General features: G+C 40.4%; 1 protein-coding gene across 4 annotated transcripts in view; it reads left to right on the top strand.

Moving 5' to 3' along the window:
- palm3 (paralemmin 3) overlaps positions 1 to 21,789 on the top strand; it is a 35,160-nt gene extending 13,371 nt beyond the window's left edge. The window contains exons 2-9 of one of the 4 annotated variants that reach the window (XM_062387168.1): positions 2,188 to 2,287; positions 4,931 to 4,983; positions 6,436 to 6,516; positions 10,067 to 10,194; positions 10,694 to 10,760; positions 12,121 to 12,154; positions 12,726 to 12,779; positions 13,768 to 21,789. In XM_062387168.1, the coding sequence (XP_062243152.1) occupies positions 4,939 to 4,983; positions 6,436 to 6,516; positions 10,067 to 10,194; positions 10,694 to 10,760; positions 12,121 to 12,154; positions 12,726 to 12,779; positions 13,768 to 14,681 (1,323 nt within the window). In that variant the 5' untranslated portion in view covers positions 2,188 to 2,287; positions 4,931 to 4,938 and the 3' untranslated portion in view covers positions 14,682 to 21,789. Of the gene's footprint in view, positions 1 to 2,187; positions 2,288 to 4,809; positions 4,829 to 4,930; positions 4,984 to 6,435; positions 6,517 to 10,066; positions 10,195 to 10,693; positions 10,761 to 12,120; positions 12,155 to 12,725; positions 12,780 to 13,767 lie in introns of those variants that run through there. The other 3 variants (XM_062387169.1, XM_062387170.1, XM_062387167.1) reach the window with 3 other exon arrangements.
- Positions 21,790 to 22,040: the final 251 nt, after the last annotated feature.

The raw sequence follows: 22,040 nt of genomic DNA, 5'->3' as shown, positions 1-22,040 counted from the left end.
GTTTTTTGCTGGTAAGAATAGTAACACTGCCTAAAATTGCCTCATTCAATCTGATCATTTTCTCAGCTGTGATACTAAATGATTGTTAAACGTTCATTCCAGACCCCCTAATGTTTTTCCATCTGTTCCTGCAGTGCTAATGTCACTACACTTCATGGCTCCCCACAAGGCAAATATACATTGTTATATAAACATGCACACACACACTGAAGGCAAATATACATTCTTTTGCAGAAGGGCAGGAGGAATGTTTGCAAAGAAACCCTGCTGACAGGTTGGAGTGAGACTGAATGACTTAGAGGCAGCTGTAGCTTCTAAGATCTCATAATTAACAGAAGGAAAGCAAGATTACAATTGCTTTCCCTTCCATCTGTGGTTTATAAAACCAAATAATCCTGAGTTGAGGTAATTTAAGTCATTTTTATGCATGAATCCGCAGAGATGTCCCCGTACAGGGATTTCGAGGGAAAGCTTTACTGACCAGACTAGTGACAGAATGTTCAAGAAAATAATTTGCTGATTCGTCAATAATGTGACCCAATTGTGGCAGCTCTCAATTAATCAGTTGTTAAGACTGGAACATGTCTGAAATTACTCCTCACTGTTTCCTGGTGCACAAAGTGATGTCTTATTTTTTGATGACAGATTAATGTCCAATGTCTTTATTTAGAGAAAGGGCAGCTGATCTTTAATACAGTAAGAATGTTAAATGCTCATATATTTATCTACCTCAAAGGCAGATACAAATTTAAACATATTTGGGAGCACATGCATCAGACCATTTAGATCAACATCAAAATGTCAGATTGCGCTTGATTAAATTGGCGGCTGATTAATCGGTATATCACTCGTAAATGATTTATTTTAATTATTTATGGCTGATTCCATGTAGAGGACTCCGTTTCAGGGTCCTGGTGTTGTGCCTGCTGGTTCACTGTCTTAAATTATTCCGTTATTCGGATATTAACCTGATTATCATAGTCTGAATAAGATAATGTCATATAAACAGCATTGTCTGATTAGAAAGCTCTGAATAAGGTCATTCGCTGAATAAGCAAAAGTCTGATCAAGACATGTTTAGTGTTCTGAAGTATGATGACATGTTCACATCTTATTCTCACTACAATGTCCTGTTATAGTTTTCTCAACATAAACTCAGTAGTTGGAAAATTGCTTTCCATATAAACGTCATCACTTCAGTTTACTTGAATGGAACAGAACCATTATTATTATCTACTTATGTGTGTAAACAGCCTTTATTTATTCATAACAGTGCTAATATAGAACATACTTCTTCTACCTCTTCTCCTCTACAGTTGTCTTTGACTTCAGCTGCTAAAGTCCATTGTGTGACTAATACAGTTTTCAGACATGACCTGCGGGTAACATCCGGAAAATTGGCAACAGAGTTTACCGGCAGCCTACCTTTCACTTGCACAACGCAGCAGCGGGTGGATATTTGCAGATGCGTTCACGACAGCAACAAATGCTCCACATTATTCAGGCAAGAGGTGGAGCAGCAGGCAGAGGCAGGAAGTGACGTATTGACACAGCTGCAGAGATAACAAGATTTTTTTGACAATATACGCAACCAGTGTAAGCTCTTGTCACCACAAACTCTATTGACACCTTCCTCTGTGAACTCTGCGTGTGTGTGTGTCACTGCTTTTGCTCCAGGAGATTGTTGTTTAATATTTTTTATTTTTTTCTCACATTGAATTCTCCTGGAATTCTTACATTATACTAGAGGCCCAGGCGGACTCCGGAAAGAATGTGTGTTCCCTTCTCGGGAGAAAATATGGAGGAACTGTGGACTTCGGTGCATGCCTGAAAGCAGCTTAATTTGGAACAGGGTATGGAGACGGAGAGAAACTGGGAGATATGGGAGAGAGTTGGTGTGTGGGAGGTCAGAAAGCTCACAACTCAACTGGAAAATATTTGTGCAGGACAGAAAATGAACACCTTGAATCCCAAAGATGTAACTGAGGCTTCAGCACTTTGAGTCATCTGTGCTGGCATGAGTCAGACATTACCGGTGAACGAGAAGCCTGTTATTAAATACTGTAGCAGCCAATCTGTGTCAATGGCCTTGTGCCATATTGGTGTTTTACTATGACTGGTTTGTCTGAGAGGTAATGGATGTAGTGTGAATTGACAGGCAGTGAACAAATGCTGTTTTTTCTTCAGTCCCACAGCACATCTGTGAGATGCTGTGCTTTCTGGATACCAGGAGAGGATAGTGGGAGTGAGAAAATTCACAGTTAAGGTGAAAATATTCATTAAAAAGGTAAACAAATTATGCATAAACAAATAAAACATGATTTATTAAATAACTCATTTGTTTTATTATGTGGACAGTGGTTATTGTTTTTTCTGTGTCTGCATTTCTGAACACACGTAATGTATTATATATGTATCTGCTTTAGAAGACATGTTCTTCATGTATTCTGGCTTCCTCCCACAATCCAAAACAAAGACATGCAGATTGGGGTTAGGTCAAGTGGGTACATGTCTCTGTAGCTGCTTAGTCATGCACTGAACTCTGTATGATCTCCTGATATTATCTGAAGGAGCTGAATGTGAGAACGCACATGTCTGAGTGAGACTCCACATATTCTCCCAAGTTTCTCCTGCCGGCCCTGAGTAAAATCCTGAATAATGTTTGAATGAGTTCATGTGAGAAAACAGCAGAAGATTATCTGGAGGATTGAGTGCAAGCAGGCGTGTTGATGACATTTTTCAAACACATGACATGTGGAAAACTAAGAGAACTTGGATTGATTGATTGATTTCCTGACTTTTCTATCTGCGTAGTTTCTTCCACTGACATCCCTTTTTAGATGAAACAATCGACTAGTGCAAAATCCCTTTTTATTTTAGCAGGCTGCATGCTCAGGGTCTTCTGGGAAACAGTTGATTTAATCTATAATTTCTCTGTTATTCCAGTTCTTGAACAATCATTTATTTTGTCTGTGTTGTGCAAGATGTTTTTTTACTTCTATGCCACCGGTTGTCCCATTTTGTGAGCCTTATTCCCAAACCAGTCGCCACATTTCCCGTCACCTCATTCGCCCCTCGTCTTTTTCTTCTCCGCTTTCCAGCCATCTTGACTTTCTCTTGTCTCTTAACTTTTTTGACTTTGTCAGCTTTCCCTTCTCTAACCTCCTGTATCATGTCTAATTATCGAAGTCAGTGCTTGTCTTCGGGGAGCTCCTCAATACCTCCTCATCAAAGCCTCTGTTTGTGTCTGCTTGTTTATCTCTGGCTGCTATTCTAGGCTCTCTCCTGGAGCCCTGATGATACACAAGCCTCCGCTCACTATGGGGGCTTATATACTGTAAGCTGTCACTGCACCTCCAATCATTCAAAACACACAAGAAAAACTGATCTTGAAGGAGCATTGTCTTTCAACCTCTACGTATCTTCTCGTATGTCTCTTTCCCCATCTGAAATGTTTCCTCTGCCCTTTTCTTGTTTCATCCTCCTGTTTTCCCCTACAACTTACTTTTCTGATTCTGATGTGGGCCCTTTTCACCCGTGACCCCCCCCCCCCCCCCATCTACAGAGCATCGGTGGAACCCCTTAGGTGTTGTATAGGGGTTACGTTTCCCACTATGATAACTTACATCCCCTCAAGCTGAAGAGATGTACTATATTGGAGAAGCAGCAATAGCATCAGCTCTCGTGAGTTGCCTCCTGGGGAGAAATGAGAAGCAGCGTTTGTGTAGTTGAGGTGGGGGCGGGAGGGGTTTCAGGAAAAATGAGTAATGCAGCTGAGGGTTGATTCGTTGAAGCTTGTTTGGTCGGCGTGCAAATGAGAAAAGGAAACGTTGATTTTTCATTTTCGTTAATGGTGCATTTGGATTTCGATGTTAATAGCAAGGTCACTGTTTGATATATTGATATTCCTATTGTCGCTGAGGTTTCGCAGGTTATGCATCTAGAAAGTGTTTTGCATTTTTTGTGTATGTGTCTGCATTGGTAAGCACTCGTTTTGTGCTTCAAAGCTCTGTTATGGCAATTAGTGACAATTTTTGTGACAGAGTGGTATCTGTTGTTTGTGTGTGTGTTTTGAATCCAATATGCACCAGTTGGGATTGTTAGAAGATTATTATTGCTGTTGCATAAAATCATCATATTTTCCAATAACAGTGTTTTGGCTTTAATTCTTTTTAAAATATAAAGTATTTATTTATAAAACCCTCCTAATGCAGAATGTCGATGCAGGCTTTAGATTAATTTACTTTGAGGAGTTGATTTTGAGTTAGTGCGGAGAGTTGTGGCTTATGAGAGCTTGTTGCTATGCATGTCTCCAGGCTCTGCTCACTCGTGTACCTCTGAGTTTAAGGGAGCTCAGATTTTGTCCCATTTAGTGTCTGTTTCAGCTTTGTCAAGACAGAAACACAAGCCTGGGGTGTGGGGGGACATGTTTCTGCTGGGGATTTTGGGGAGGAGTATGGGTCATGACTGCACACCAGATGAAGGTCTGCACTACTATATACAGAACCAGTTTAATTACATCTTTCACAAAATCACAAAGTCTGGAACCATGCCTCTGATTTTAGTTTTTGCCACTCAAGATCTGATGTAAGTAGTGGAGGGGACTGGAGTTAGGGGACTATTTTGAGCCTCCTCTTCTCACAATTTTTGGACCACAGACGATTTTTGAAGTTGCCAAGACCAAAAACACAAGAAAAAAACAGGCCATCCAGCTGAAAAGACAAATATTTCAACAGAAGAAGAAAATGCTAAATAGGTTTTCGAGTGATTTTTTTTTTTTACAGATGTTTCATCTGAAATCTTGGCCTGGATTCATTCTCTCAGACCAGTGAGCACAGTCAAATTCTGTCAAATACATGATTCATTTGACTTGTCTCATATTTATTTAATCTCTGATCTCAAACTTTATCCCTGTCTCGTGGTGTTACAGGTTGCACGATGGATGAGACGGAGAAGTACCAACAGAGACTGGAGGCCATTGCTGTGAGTATTGGGAACAACACACACACACATTTATCTTTCTCTCGATGGACCAGGCGAGTGATTATGTGTTGTGCGTGCACTGAGTTGAATCGATCATATTAACATTGAAAGCAGAGATGCTTGGCTTGTTCACGGTCAGCAGCTGCCCCCTCTGAAAGATGATGGTATCTGCCTGAATGCGGAAGTTATTCTTTCCCAAAGCACTTCTCTGAAAAATGACATTCATGTACCCTTAAGATACAAATGATTTATCTGACACAACCTCCACTGGCTGAATGTAAATGTACTGTGTATTAAGTAATTAACTGCAGCAGGGATTAATTGCTACTTAATGATTTGAATAATCAATTTCCATGATTCCTTGTACCGTAATCAGAACAAATGCATCATTTAACTAAAATGATACCCGGTGGAGTGCATGTTTGTTCCACGTTTGTTTGTTTGGACATACTTCTGAATCTATTGAAGATGCATACAGTGTAAACTTTTTATTCCCAACTGAACCCATATTATCTCAGCTTGACATTGGTGATAGCAACACAGGTTTGTAATCCTTAACAGTGGCTGAAAAATACCCTGCCGCCCACTTTTTTTTTGTCTGTAATCCTGTTGACAAAAAAAATACTAAATAACATCAACTTTTAAAGTTGTATTTCAGCCAGGAAACAGCACCGGGCTTTCAGGGTGATGGTTCACCATAGGTCTTGTGTAGGCAGATGGCTCTTCAGATGATCATTTATTGGCAAGCTGCTCAAAACGCTATGGAAACAAGGATATAAATTAGACATCTTGGTTTTGAAGAGTTTTATTTCAACAGATCCTAACTTTTATTTTAGTGGCTTTTCATTTCTATATTTTGAGGATGTAAATGGTTTCGTAGGATCTTCTGGATTTGTTGGCACAAAAAGAACAATTCTCAACATGCTTAAGTTATCATCAATTATAGTCAGGTTTACAAATGAGATACCACCAGCGAAATGACGACTCGTCTCCGTTCCCCTACTTGTCTGTATAGAGAGAGCTGGTAATGGGACTAAGCTGTGCTCCCTGTAACTCTTAAATAATTGATCAACTGTTAACTGTGGTGAGCCAGGGTGTCCCTTGTCATATGAAAACAACTCCAGGTTGCCATGCGGACTGGAGCCCTGAGCATTATGGGATATATAGTATACCTGATGTCTAAGGTGATGTGTCCTTGTGCCAGATGGCTGACCAGGTGTCCCGGTTTTTACTTTTCCTCAGTGATGTTTTATTCACTGCTGTTTCTTCCCTTTTCCTGTTTATTCCATTTCATCAGCTTGTTTTATGTGAGTTTAACCATTAAACCAGTCCCCCTTTCTCCCGTTCTTTCTGTTTAAATAAAGTCATGCTTTTCCTGCTCTCCCTCTTCGTTCATTTAGTGTTTGATATTTTTGTCATTTTTCTCCTTCCCTCCCACCCCTCCTCTTTTAGGAGAAGCGTCGGCAGCAAGAGGAGCAGGACAAAACCAGGAGAGAGTTGGAGGATGAGAAGATCAGACTACAGCAGCTCAAGGTGTGACACACACATTTGGGATAATCTAAACCGTCTCTTTCACTTACTCGCGCCCTCTCTCTCACACACAAACACACACACACACACACACACACAGACAGAGACGCAAAGCTTTAATTTCACTCAGCTATATCCCCTGCAGACTCATTCCAACTTGTTAGCAAGCAGATTGGCTCCAAATTTATTTCCTTTCCGCAGACACAAACACGCACACACGCAACCTTCCACACTTCCTGTTTCTGCCAGTTTCTCGCAAGGTTAGACGAGAGCCTCCCTTTGCTGAAATCGGTTTTAATGTGAGTATTTACACACTCTTAAAGTCACGGAGCTGCTCTATTGTTTTCACATCATTTCCAGACTGCCGTTCCCACTTCCTACTGCGCTGTGTTGCACTGCCCTGAGGCACATTCCTCAAATGGTGTGAAATGTGTGCATCATGTGTTTACGACCACACAGGAATGCATGTGTGCACTGAAGAGAATGTTTTACACGTCACACCCATCATATATTTGCTCTCCATTAATATAAATAGCATTTTTTCTATGAGGTCACAGTTCACGATTCAACAGGCCTGAAAGATTCATTTGGAATCATAACTCCTGCACTTGCTCTCTCGCAGGAGGTGATATCATAGTAGCTTTACATGCATTCATTAGCTGTGATATTGATGTTCACCCCAGTGTGTAGGTGTAAGGATGGGATAGGAGGGAGCAGCAGCTTACACACTGCTCCTGCCCTGCAGGAAGGTTTGGAGGGGGCTGTGCCTCGCTAGCCAAAGGCACAGGGAGGGGAACAGAGTGGGGCTTGTTCTGTGCCACATGAGAAAACACAGAGATGGTTTTGTGACGTTTACACTTAAGTAAGTAGCTTCTGGCTAACTGTTGCCAGATTTTGGAAACATCGGACCAGAGACTAGAGGGCAGTTTGGGTTTTTAATGTTTTCAACTTGCAAGCTTGCAAACAGCACGTGGCTATACAGTAAGAGAAAGTCAGAAATTGGTGCTTATATCCTGATAGATTAGAAAAACGATAACCCTGTCAGTCTCAATTGATTTGATTTTCTACAAATTACAGTATTTCTGCTCTTCAGCATCCGATTCAGCCTTTTTAGAACAGGCAAGCGGCTCAAGGGCACTGTATAGATGCACATGGGCTCAAACAAGCAACTGAACCAAGGTCAGCTGGTTGCAACGGAAGTCACCCTGCGGCCTCTGTTATTGGTACTCAAGTATAACACAACTGCTCTGTCATATGTTAGCATGAAAAAGGTTGTTTCCCTCTGGGACAAAGGAAACTGAGCACATTCAGTGGATTGTTCAATATTGACATTGATTTGTCTATAAAGTAGTTGTGTAACAAATAACAATGGAAATATATATATGTGGGGAAATAGTTTGACTGGCAACTTCAGCTCAAATTAAAGTAAATATCTTTTCCACTTTTTTGGTGCTTGGATGTGTTTTTTCTTATCTTTGAATAAAAAGTCTTGCTTCAAAGTTGACAAAGTTTGCATAATATATTCTTGACAGTGTCCTGATACAGAGCTAAGAACACACTTTTCTAATTTTCTAAATGGATCAAATTAAAAGTAAATATTATGCTATAACCATATTAATATGTTTATGTTTTAAAGTTGTGTCCCCAGTGATACCACAAATTATTGAAATTAACTAATATCTATCCTACAAAGCAATACAAATTCTACAGAGGTTTTTGCAGTTTGAGCTCATATCTGCTGTGTATTAACTCAGTATCAACCTTAAAGGAGTCGTGTGTTGTTGTTGTGTGTGTTGTAACAGTCTCTTTTGAAAACGATGTTCAGTCAACTCGACCAACTACTGAGAATTGCGCTCCTGTTTTTGTAAAACTTGAAAGCTCCTGGTTTGGTGTTGTGTCAGGAGGGAATGGTAAGTAGCCCCAGGCGGCTTTCATTCACTGGGTCATGTCTATTTCCTGGAGAGCAGTGGTGGAACAAAAATAGAGATGAAGTGAATAAAGCATCCGCACATGCTATAAAATTCAGACCAGCTCTTTCTCTTGGATGACTGAGAGGAAGATGTTTCTGTCTCTCACCTTTTTTAAATCTCCTGCTCTCCTCAAATAACCACATTGAACTTTATGATCCCCACATCAGTTTCTCACTCTGTCCTCTTCAGTGCTCAATACATCTAACTTCTCTACTCTTTTCATCCTCACTTTTTGATTTGGCCTTTTCCAAAATCCCCCACCCTCACTACTTTACTAATGTCTGCAGGTATGATATGTGGTTTGTAGTGATAGTAAATATTGAAGGACAAAAACTACGTAGAAACACATTTTAAAAGTATATATAGATAAATAAAAGGAATAGTATAGTTTGCGATGAAAATGCCTGTATCTGTTAATCTATATTTTTTATTTCTTAATTTAAGCATTCATTTATTCGTACATTTCTACATTTATTTATTTCTTTATTCTACATTTATTTATTTATATGTTTTGACATTTATTTATTTATGTATTATTACATTTCTATGTTTATTTCCATATTTCTGAGGCATATATTAATTAGGAAGATGGGCTTAAAACAGTCTTGAGCTGGATTGTTTATTGAGGCGTGATCATTGGATCTACTATTCTAACTAGAGTTGACCAGTAAACTAAAAGTAAATTGAAGACTCGCTCAATAAAACAATGCACTGAATAGTTTTTCATTTACATCATACGAAGAAAGTAAATAGTGTGATGTGACCGTTTGCCTTTGAAAACAGAACAAATTCTCTGCACTATTTTTCTTGGCAGGTGTTTTTTAAGCATCTTGGATTTAGTCCTTCGCCGTGTCTTGTGACTCTTCATGTGATCGTATGTTTCCATAATGTTGTGATCAGGACTGGCTGAATTTCAACTAGAGCCTAAATAATGAGGTGAAAGGCTGATCTTATATTGCCAATATTAGACTTTAATAAATTTGCAGCAATGATCAAATCCTTTTGTCATATTTTCAGCATACTGCCTCCATTAAAATCAGATCCAAGGCTACGTGAAGTTTGAAATCATATAATACTATTTTCTGATACATATGTATATACTCCATATTTTGATAAAGCAAATCAAGTTGAGGTTGAATGTACAGACCTTTATTCCATTGTGGGAGTGGGATATAAGGACAATATTGTGTCTACTGAAAGATCAATGAATAAACAGATAAAATAACCATATTGGTAATAACAGTTCTCTCAGTTTTTGGCTAATCCAGCAAATGAAGTTAACGTTTAATATTGCACCTTTGCTTGGTGTTGCAGTGCTGCTCACAAAGGCCTAGTAATAGAGGGATGGATATTACAGTATGAGTGATATTGTATGGTAAAATCTATGACGGTTAATAAACCGATACAATCCAAAACTGTATTTCAGCCAATTTCATTACAATTTATTTGGGGAACACAAGGTAATCCTATTATCACAATACACAACTAATGAATGTTGCCTCACTCTCTTCTCTCTCCTGCTTCCTCTTCCTCACTCTCTTCTCTCTCCTGCTTCCTCTCCCTAACCTTCTCTCTCACTGCAGAGGAAGTCACTCAGGGACCAGTGGCTGATGGAAGGACCTCCCTTGTCCCCAGCGTCCCCGGAGCCCCAGAGCCCTCGCTCCCCTCGGTGGGGCTCCCCCAGCCATGAGTCTGAAAATCACATTACCACGTATGGGCACGTATATATAATTCATAGGTGCAACATTCCTGTTTCTTTATTTTATTGTCATTTTAGCTGCTTTACTTCATGAATGCTTTGGCAAAGTTGAGTTTTAATTGTACCGCTGCTGAACTCGGATGCAGAGAGTGAGAAGCAGATAAGCCTGCACCCTTGACAGGCAGAGTGAGACTTTTCTTTATTGCAGTGGACAATGTTGTCCAGTCCCTGTAGACGACGCTCCAAGATCCTAATCTTATTATTGCAAAGGTCCACAGCTCTGCCTCGGTTTCCCACAGGGCTCCTCGTGCTCTCTGTGCGTGGCTGGTGGGGAAATTTGAACGGGCTGTTTCGGAAAAGGAATTGCCGACAGTGTTGTTTCTTAGATTGGGATGATAAAACAAGGCTATAGCCCTAAATCCGGACATTTAACAGCACTGTAAACTTGAAGTCAATTGTTAGTTTAGATTTGATGCGTTTGTGTGTGTGTGTGTCTGTGTGTGTGTGTCAGGGTGCAGTCAAAGAGTCTGCGGTTGGATGAGGAGATAGAGGAGCAGATGGAGGATGCGAGCCAAGTGGTGAGGAACTTGCGCACAGACACACGCCTGCCCACTCACTCTATGGACAGAAAGGTGGTGGAAATATGTGTTAAACAAGCTCTCTCCGTCATCTTCCATTAGGTAGACAACGTCCCACAACTTCTGTCGGTGGCTTTTTGCCATGAATAATACATTTCTTTTCCTAATGTACCTTTGATGTAGCACCTCTCGTTCAGAAGATGCACTGCATGAATGTCCACAGCCCTGTTACGTGAACATTTTAGCTCTTGAACCTCTCTAGAAGGACTAGAAATGTTTTATTCAAGTCAAGCTCACCAGCCTCACTCTGCTGAAGGTGTTCAACATGAAACAAGAGTTGTCCATCCTGCTCTGCTGTGTGGTCCAGGGTCGTTTTGTTAAGGGTATTTTCATTAAGTAACGACAAAATACAACAACAAAACATATAAACACTGTATTTGAAGTGTCATATGTACGACCAGATAGGCGGGGTATAAGAAAATAATCTGTAGGGTGACAAAGAAAAAATACAAGGATATTTTAATTAGGTGAAATTATAATAATACCTTAATAAATAAATCAAAAAAAAATTGACAAAAGTTCATCCAGATTTGAAAAAGGGCTCAACTCGAGGGTGCAATGAAGATAATATTTGATGGGAAAAATCAAACATAACACTATTAACCTTTGAATTCAAATCACCTGTAAACATAAAGAGAGGATTCCATTTTGAATGCTAGTACAGGTTTTAACCAGGCAAGCTGGGGAGACTTTGAATTCATTACCTCATATTACAGGATAAGGTTATAAATGATTTTAAAAATAATAATGATTATGATTATCTGGTGTTTCATGGATCAATTTATGAAGAAAATTATCTGCAGATGAATCGATATTGAAATAATCTTATTTGCAGCCATAATTTTATGCTATTTCTCAATGCCAATAAAACTGAAGAACCTTTAGCTATTGAAGGAACCACATAAAAAATGCAAGAACCAATTCCAAACCTTCTGCAATTGGTGATGAACCACAGAGCCTGTATCGTTTGGGTGGGTTGTTTTTCCTAATGACCGAGCAGAAAGTCTTAATCTGTTTTCAGCTAAACTTAACCCAGTCATCCAACGTGTTCATCTGGGTTGTTTAAGGTGTCAGACGGAAACTTGTTTAGACACCATCAGGAAGAAGATTTCAGAAATCATGTACAGCATTCTGGATTTTATCTGTCTCTTCAAAGCTTGTGTGATTTTCCAGTAATTGCATTTCATTTGTGGTTTTCTTCTTTCTTCCCTTAAAAACGCACCAGCGGTTCAGCCGGCATAAAAACTAAACAGCTTCACCTTTGAACAAATTTAATTATTCTCCTTTCCTCTTTACCCAGCAGGAGGCAGTGACGGTGGATGAGGCTGCAGCAGGTAACAGATCAATCTGTTATTATAGATATTTATAAGAATTTCAGTGGGCCTTTTTGATTCTTTCAACACTGCAGGGGTCTGCTGTGAGTATGTTCAGGGAACATGATAAGCTCCAACACCCACAGCATCCAATCAGCCAGACTTTTCTTAAACACTCACACTGCATTCTATCCAAAAATACATTCTGACCTCCTAACACTTCATCGTGTTAAAATCATCGTGTGGCGTGTGCAGAAATCCTACATTTCCGGTGTAGACAGTGATTCACATGCAGAACTTGTTAGTCAACAGCTGCACTTCTGATGCTATTCTTACTTATTACAGAACTACATGTTAATTAGATTAATGAATAATGTTTCCCGTTTAGTTTCATTTGCTGTGAAAATAAGTTGAAAAGGATCATTTTGTTGTTTTCTGATGTTGCATCAGTATTATTCGATCCCAAACGCTCTCAGGAGTCAATAAAGCCATACAATAATATCTCAATTATAGATACTGGTGCATTTTAGTCAGAACTATCTCCACCGTGTTTTAGTTTCTTCTTAAAACAATGAAATTATGTCTTCCTCAGAAATGGTGCGTGGTGTTGTTGTGAAGAACGGAGACAATAATGCAACAGCATTTGGTGGGTATCGAGTTGGCACAAAACACGCACATTGTTGCGCACAGTTCAAATGTTTGTTATGTCAACCAATCTTCATCAATATATCTATATACTTAACATCTTACCCTTAAAAAGCATGCAACCCCCTATAGATTTTCCATATACAATGTATGTACTGAACTTGATACATTTGCATGATAGAGGAAGGAGTGGCAAGGGCATGCCTACACTTCACAAAAAGTTCCTACATGCTGTGATGACTAATTACGCATGTTGAATAAGGCTTTGCATATATATTTATGCTAATCAAACTCAAGTGCATAACTTGCATCTTTAGAGGGCAGCAGGTACATGGACCTGTCAGTGACCATGCTGCTCAAGCTGTTGACCTGGACAAGAGTCTTCTGAAAATAAAACTGACCCCCTCCATCTGTATTTAAATGATCCAGGGGATTTAATGAGCTCATTGAGACTGTCAAATTCAAATGTATGACAGTTTTCAGTCTCCTGTTTAACCGCATCTCTTTCACTTGTTGATCCAATGATTGACTGTTGAAATTGTTTTAATATTTCACGTATCGGTTTCATCAAAATTGTGTTGAGGATGGTTTTGCTTTATTTTCTGATTGTTTAACGAAGGCCAGTAATCACATTCTCGTCTGTAGCAAATAGAAATAGTCTCCATGTATTACTACACAGTTTCCGGCCTCTAGTTAAAACAATGTTATCTTCATAGCTTCTGCATCTCAGCAGAGACAAACAACTTTCCCACGTAATTCAGCAGAACAGAATATTTTTGTTTGCAGCATTACATTACAAAACATGTCCGTTTTGAGCGCTGGCATATTGGTCGCAAAACAATCTATTTGCAATCAAGTAATGGCGTATGTACACCAACCACAATGACAGTTTATAATCAGTATGAATCAGAGTGTAGCCTAAATCTGTACATTTTCTAATATTTCCTATTATCCTGGGAAAGTTTAATCTGATGTTCTTTTCCTTCCAGAAACAAGTGAAGATGAAGTGAACAAAAGCCCCCGACTGGATGAAGCTGCAGTTGTCTTAACCAACGGTGGAGGAGATTTCAGTTTTGACACTAATCAGAACAGCAACGGACCGGTCGCTGCTGCAGAGGGTGTCGTGAGTATGAAGTCAGAGCCTGAGTTGAGCCTCTGTGTTTCTGAATCGGAGCCTGGTCATGTTCAAAACGTAAATATTAACGAGGAGGACGAAGATGAAGAAGGAATTCTGGTGATAAGAGCAGAATGTGTGATCATCACTGATGAAGGGGAGGATGCACCAGAGGATGTAAGACCCCAGGAAGATGAGCAGGAAACCCCTCTGCCAGATCAAGAAGGGGAGTGTGTGGAGGAGGTAACAGCTCCAGAAACCTTCCCACAACCAGACAAAAGTCAGACATCTGATCCCACTGCAGAGCCAGACACTGGAGACAGAGATGTGGACGGTGACATCAAGACAAATGAAAACATAAACGGACCTGAATCTGAAGACCCAACATCTGTGCAACTGCAGTCCCCAACCACATACATAGAGGGCGCTACTGTGGCTTTAGTGCCGGTCTACTCTGAAATGCATCCCTCTGCCGTCACATCCAGGGTTGAGGTTGAAGTTGCAGCATTGTCACCAGAGGGAGCCCAAGATCCTGCCACTGCCTGCGGCCAGTTTCAGGAGGTGCCCCTGGCGGATCCCCAGGTGAACCAGAGGACAGATGTGGGGCAGGGGAAGCAGGAGCAGGAGCCCCTTCTCTCCCAGGTGGCAGCCCCTCACACTCAGGCAGATCCAGCGGCAGTAGCTAACATCCCAGCCAACTCAGAGACACACAGCCCAACCAGGGCGAGTCAGGGAGAGGAGATCGTAGCACCCAAACGCAAAACCTGCCAGTGCTGCTCCGTCATGTAGACAACCTCCCTGCACATTAACTTCCTCTCCCCCTCTTCAGTCTGCAGGTCTCCCATCTCTGATGTTCAACTCCTTACACACTCCTTCCCCTGTCTCTTTGTTACAATGCACCCACCCTTCTCATCCCTTCCCTCCACCACCCGCAGCCAACATTCCATGTATTTGTCTCGACACTTCCTCATCCTTACGCTCAAGCCTTCATACTCCAAGAGGAAGTTGGCTCTCTGCGACATGAAGTGAGGAGGCGGAGGGAATGACCTGGACTTGTCAGTGTTTAAGTGCCTTGAGGAGCTCTACATTTGAAAGTCTCTTCACACAAGTGTATTTTCATTTCCTCGGTTTGGAGACGAGCCAGCCAAGCAGCGCAGCATCCCCAAACCCCTGATTTAGATGCAGATAAGCAAAGACTAAAAAATTATTAATTTTAATTGTGTCTGCATGGGAAGTGCATCTGGTATTCTTCCTAAGCTGCATATGAGATTTAACTGGAATAGTCCGAAGATCTAGAGAGGTTCAGAGAGGATGTTCTTCTAATTTAATGACTTTAAAGCTGATTTATTTTATTGTTTTTTTGACCTTTGTATTAGAGACATTTTAATCAAAGTATAGAGCTTGAATATTTTTATTTACTTTGTAATACAGGTTTTGACAATATAGAGACTAATAGTACGGCATTTATCAGCAGCAGGTTGCAACACTGAATATTTGTTGGCCACTGTCAGTTGTAAAAGAGAGATTGTTTTAAAATACCTGAGAGTATGAAAGCTTTGGAACAGGGGGTAAGGAGCTCCTGACACAGCTCTCTGCACGGACGTGTACACCGTATACAGACAGCTTGTGAAGTTGAGAGTGTCTGATTCATGAATGATTTAATGATTAAACTGACACATGTCATACAAAGCTGGGTGTTTGTCTAACATTTCTACTATTTGTCCCCAAAATCACATTTCATCATCCTCTCTCTTTCTTAGTCCAGGTGAATGAGATCTTCACTGAAGCTCGATCTCAGTTTTTAACTTCAGGTTAAAATTTTAATTCATTTTTATTGTGGTAAAATTGAATAGTTCTTCACCTGCATGTTAAATTCATAAGTCAGCATTTGAATCAAAGTCCTTGGAGCAGAGTCAAGCTGAAGATCCTGGTTACTTGTTATGTTTTCACCCCTGTCTGTTTGAGTGTATGGTTTGTTGTGTTTAACAGGATTACACAAAAACGATTTTCACAAATCCTGGTAATATGATGGCACATGGGCCCAGAAAGAACCCATACAATTTTGGCATGGATCCAGGAGTATATAATACATTGCCCCTGATTAAAAAATGTAGCATATAAGAGGAATTGATACAGTTGCATCTCAATTTAGGGTCCACATCCTTTGGAAGTTGCATTTCTAGATGATTGCATAACCGTGGTGTGACATCGAAGGTTTCAACAGGTGGATCCTTCTCAAGCCCACCTATCCCAGAATTCATTGTGCTTCCCTGACTAACTGTTTTTCTAAAAACAGCAGCAAGTGACATGACCAAAACGTCCACTGCTCACAATTTAAAATTAATCTGTGTGTTAATGGCCACATCTTTCAAAGGAGGCGGCCCCTGAATCGGGATACAGCAAACAAGTGATCAATCTGATACAACTCGTTGAATTTAAGGGGACTGTGGGGCCTTGGCGGAGGTATGCGTTCAACTGAGTGACATTTCTTGAGGACTCCACCGATATCCTATCTACACCATGTAAGACACCACATGATAACCTGAAGTTTTAGTGAATAAAACAATCCAATCCCAGGGTTCCAAACGATAACATAATGCATGTGTACTCTTTACTAACTGCTTACAACAAGCTGTGCAAAAAGATGAGACTGGTATTCCCTGCCCATGTCTAAAAAATCCCCCATTTATACAAGAATATGGCACTTGTCAAAACTGCCGGGGGTCCCAGCAGTGTCTCGGCCACATCCTTCAGTAGTTCTGTGGTGAACAGCAGGGTCCTGACAAGGACCCTGACCAGAGTATGAATCATTTGGGGGGGGGGCAGTTTGTCCTGTAACTGTAAAATACGTTCCACAGAGATCAGGTCTTCTCCAACTGTGAAGGGATTTCAGAGAACATTGCAAAGAGGCAGTACAAGACAGGAAGTGGAAGGATAGTCATCAAACTGCCCTAAAGAAGACAATGACAACTAAGGGTCATATGCAGCTGGATATTGAAGTAAGTCGTGCGATCCATCTCATAGAAACCTGTCAGTGGGTTTACAGATAATCGTGAAACATCAGAAAAGATGAGCTCAATATCCAGGTTGAGTGGCTTTTATTCTCCAGAGTAGCTTTTCAGAATAACGTTTAATTTCTGTGTAATTTACATTTCCAACAAACTAATTAAAGGGGGGAGGAAACCTTTTTTTAGGGATTAAAGTGGTTTAATTCCCTCTATAGCTCTTTAATCAACCGAGCAATATCTGAACCGATTACTGACAATATCCATACATATGTTTATATATAAAGGTTTCTCAAGTGTGTTTATTAAGAATGAATCTAAAAGCAGATTGTAGGTTCTGTTGCACCAGGGAAACTTCTGTTATTGCTCTTGGCAAAAGGTGGAGATTAACATTAAATCTCAGATTCACAGGTTGCTCTCAAGTGTTTAATCGCCTGCTGTTAACAATGTGTCACAGTCACAGTGAGGTCAGGAAGAACAACATCCAAAATAAACACTAAGTGAACTCATTATCCAAATAATTAGTTCAATGCACATTTAGTGTGTGTGTGTCCAAAGGCTCATGGTTATCGAGCTTTTGGATCATCTGGATTTGTAACACAAGCCAAGGAATCAGACTCGGATTCAGAGAACCCTCACGAGACCAGGGTCTGGATTTCATTGATCAATCACAAAGCATCAGTCCAGCTAAGGCAACTAAAGGACAGGAGGCAGGGCAAGGCAGATTTCTAGATTCTAGAAACGCAAAAAAAGGTCCCACACAAGGGAAGAAACACAATAAAAATCGCTGGAGTCGCTGCAGATGAACGTAATAACTAACAATGGAATGGACAGACTATATAAAGGGGTCGACTACAGCATAGGCTTTAATGTTCAGAATGTAAGATTTAGGTGAAAGGGATCTAATGGCAGAAATTGGATATAAAATAATCATAGTGATGTTTACACTAGTGTGTTTCATCCAAACTGTACGAATTGTTGTTTTCTTTACCCCCAGATTATATTTAACTAGTCTTTTATTTACATGAGGAGTGGGTTCTCCCTTCGGAGGACACCATGTTTCCTACAGTCGTCCAAACTAAACACCTTCTGAGTTTTTATGACCAATTGAAGGCTTCCACGGGTTCTCTTTCATGTTTGGAAGGGGAGGGGGAGGTGAGGGGAGAAGTGTTGAAATCTGTGTTGTCCCAGCAGAGGGTCACTGTTCTGGTTGCAAAAATAAGTCAATAAAAGTCTTAGGGAAGTTATCGTGCTTGTCACTTATGGTCTCCTTTTCCAGGTTTAAAGGGCACATGGTATGCCCATTTTACCACAGTTGATATGGTTCCTTGGGGTCTTAATGAAATGTCTGTAACATATTTTTTACCAAAAGGATCATTTAAGACAGCACCCTTTTACCCTGTCTAAAAAACAGTCCTACTCAGATTGAACTGTTTTGAGTTAATTTAGAGTAAAATAGTTGATAAAGCCAGGTATACATTTGACTGTGGATATAATGTTATTGACAGCTCGAGCCGTTCTATTGGTTCATGTTGCAGGTGAACCAATAGATAGGTGGGCGTGAGTTGGCCAGGGGTTCCTATACTACGCTCAGCCATACCCCCCTTTGAACCATGATGACATCAAAACTGCCCTTAACAGGAAAGTACCAGTGTTCCATTAAAAACTGGGGGGAATTGGTGTTTGTTTCATTCTGACAATATGTGACTAACCACCAGCCTTGACCATTGAACACCATTGTAAACAAGGAGTAGTACAAACACATAAAACTTTTAATTTCACAATAACACCCCCCCCCCCCCCCAAAGCCCCCGGATGGGTTGATACGGAAGGTTTCTATAAAAAACAGAAATCCTCTTTGACACCAGCGTTCCACTGAAGCATGACACAAACAACCCAGCAGCAAGACAGCACACGACACAGGGACATGTTGGCTGTATTAGTCGCAGTTCTCTGCTTGATGTCTGTGGGCCACTCCGCTCCTCTGATGTGCAAAGACTTGATCCGGCCTTCGGATCAACTGGATCCACATCATCTGGAGGGAAGATGGGTCTTAGTCGCTGGCAGTCTGGCCAATAACCTATCTCAGAATATAATGCAAGCAAGAGACAGCCTTACAGTTGACTTCAACACTACCTCTTACACAGAAACGAGCAGTTTAGGTGACCGATGCTTTCGAGCCCACTACAACGTCTCGATGAAGGACCACATCGTCAGCTTCAAGCAGAAGACCTTAAGCTTTACCGCCAACTTGCTCCACACGTCCTGTCTAGACTGCGTGCTGTTGACCGGCGAGTTCGTATCGCCGTTTTATTATTCAAAGGACTTGTACCTGTTCAGCAAGAGGAGGGAGGTGACGCAGAAGGAGATGGAGGAGTTCGGGGCTCAGGCGGAGTGTCTGAACATGGGTCCGGCTATCGTGATGGATCCGACCATGAAGCTTTGCCCCATGACGCCAGAGTAAAGGTATCAGCTCGAGAGACTGAGGAGCATGATATCTGCGTCCATGGCGGATAATTAATGTCATGTAAATATACAAAGAGATTTATAAGATATATCATATATAGCATCAGTGTTTTGAGTGTTGTTGGAAATTGAGATTAAACTGCTCAAAAAATGTATTTGAATTCATATTAAAGTCAAGAGATCATTTCTATTGTAATAATACGACTGATGTATTCTATGATTTGCCAGCTGTAAATACTTTGTCCAAAAAATGTTATATCTCTATAACAATGCTTGTAGTATGTAGTATTATCACATAGTCATGTATCTTTTAGTGATTAAAGCATTAAATATGTTGGACACATTCGGTTTTCAAATGTCTTGTGACTGTCTCATTGACAATTATCCAAGTTTGTTTTATAAATGTTTTGTTTTTTACTCAGATGTTCCAATAACACTAAAAATCTCTTATTAGTATGCTTTGAATGATGTGCACATCTGTTTTTAATATGGTTTTGGGGGTGATGACAGAAAATCAACAGAAACAGAAACAGACAGATGACAAACATGAAAATGGAAAACGTACATAAAACAAAGGAATGAAATATTAAAGTAAAATAAAAAGACAAATATCTATGTTCGATGCTGCAAACAGAAGCAATGATACACAACATAAATCCATTATTCTTTGGTGTGGTGCTGGGCAAGCCTTGCAAATGGCTGAACATTCTTAGAGTTGGTCATTCCATTATATGACTAACCCTACTTGGAACGAGGGGGCGAGGGTGATTTCCATTCCTTAAAAATGAGTCTTTTGTCCACAATCATCCCTAACACCAGGATTGTTGCATCGTTATTATGTGAACAGCTTAAGTCTGTTATTAAATCAGACTTTGGTAATGTTACTGTTTGTCTTGTGACAGTCACAGAACTGACCGGTGGAGAAGGGACTCTGGCCTCTGTGTTGAAAAACAGGACATTTCTGATCCAACTACTTATTATATATATACAAACTGAGAATGATGTTTTGCAGGAACAACAGCTGTTCATATATTTTACATATTCATATATATGTTTGTTTATGTGTTCCTAAGCTGTTATTCATCAAAGTTCTTCATTTTCAGAAAAGTTTCTTTGGCAGCACATTATAAATAAAGAAACATTCATTTAAAATCAGAAAAGAAAGACAGCAATGATTTAATTCAGTTTGAAGTATTTACATCATTCATAGGCCACAATACTGATAATACTAATAATAAATCCCTCACTATCCCTGGTGCTCTGCTGGTGGTTGGCAACTAAACATCAGAGTTTGGTCAAATGTTTAAAAATCCATAGTTTTAACAGCCAGTTCCTTTTAATATTTCAAAACCCCAAATTTGTCTTTTTTCTTAGTCAGACCCAGATCTCTATTAGTTACAATACAACTTCAGAAAATGAACGTTTGCAACTTTCATTCACAGACACATCCACTCTGAATAAGTACAGTCTATTAAACATTCCATCACAAATACCCAGAGCTTGAATACAGAAGCATTACAGGGAACAAAGTCCTGCAGCTGGTGTTTTTTCTCACAGCAACAAGAATTGTAAACACTTGTGAAGGACAGATGGAAAGGGGACTCTGCTCTTTGGTCTTTACAGATTTGTGAAACTTTCTGGGACAGCTATATAAAAGCAGCCAAATCTCATCCTCGAACACATTCTCCCCAGGGCACCTTCAAACTCTCCAATATGTGTTTGGTTGTGTTTGCCGTCGCTCTCCTCTGCTCGGTGTCCGTGAGCCGCTCATCCCCTGTGGCCTGTGAAGACCTGGTCCGGCCATTGGACCGACAGGACCTTGGTCACTTGGAGGGGCAGTGGGCTTTAGTTGCCGGCAGTCTGAGCCATCTGCCAAACCTGGAGCGGTTCAAACAGAGAGACAGTGCTGCTGTGAACTTCTCCAGGAACCACAGTGACAGCAACATTTCCTACACTCGCGGCATCCGTGTAGAGAACGGGTGCATGTATGCTACTTTCAACATCTCCTTCCAAGGCAGCAGCTTCACCTTCGATGGGACAGCTCAGAGCAACCTCTCTGCACACTTCGTCCGGACGTCCTGCCGGGACTGCACGCTGATGCGCATGGACCTGCCTCTGGAGAAGTGGACGCACTTGTATCTGTTCAGCAGGAGGAGGGAGGTCGGGCAGCAGGAGATGGAGGAGTTCAGAGCTCAGGTGCAGTGTCTGAACATGCCTCCACCTGTGGTCATGGATCCTGAGAAGGAGCTTTGTCCAGGAGAGACGTCAGCAGCTCAGACGGAAAACTGAAAGAGAGCGAGGGGCCTGGAAAGACAATTCAACCTGAATTAAACACAAAAAGAGATTGTGTGTTTAAAATCATTACACTTGTATTTCCTGCTTTTCAACTGATCTATAACTACAAATAAAAACACTTTTTGAAAAGAGTTTGATTCTCAGTTGATTTGATCATTTGGGAATAAAACACAAACTAATAGTTCACACGTGGTTTAACGAATACATACTTTTTGAATAACAATAACTAGAGCATATATTAGTCAAACTCACTGAAAATCACATACACTCAAAAAGGAAATTGACTATGTGCATTTTCAGTGATTTGATTAAATAAATGACGTGTTCAATGTATATTTTAGTATATGTTTAACTTTTAAAACGTTTTATTCAGTAAACTTTA

The sequence above is a fragment of the Platichthys flesus genome, chromosome 5 (genome assembly GCF_949316205.1).
Source record: "Platichthys flesus chromosome 5, fPlaFle2.1, whole genome shotgun sequence".
Classification (NCBI taxonomy): Eukaryota; Metazoa; Chordata; class Actinopteri; order Pleuronectiformes; family Pleuronectidae; genus Platichthys; species Platichthys flesus.
Note: the sequence above shows the minus strand (reverse complement) of the source record. Positions and strands in the feature narration are given on the sequence as shown.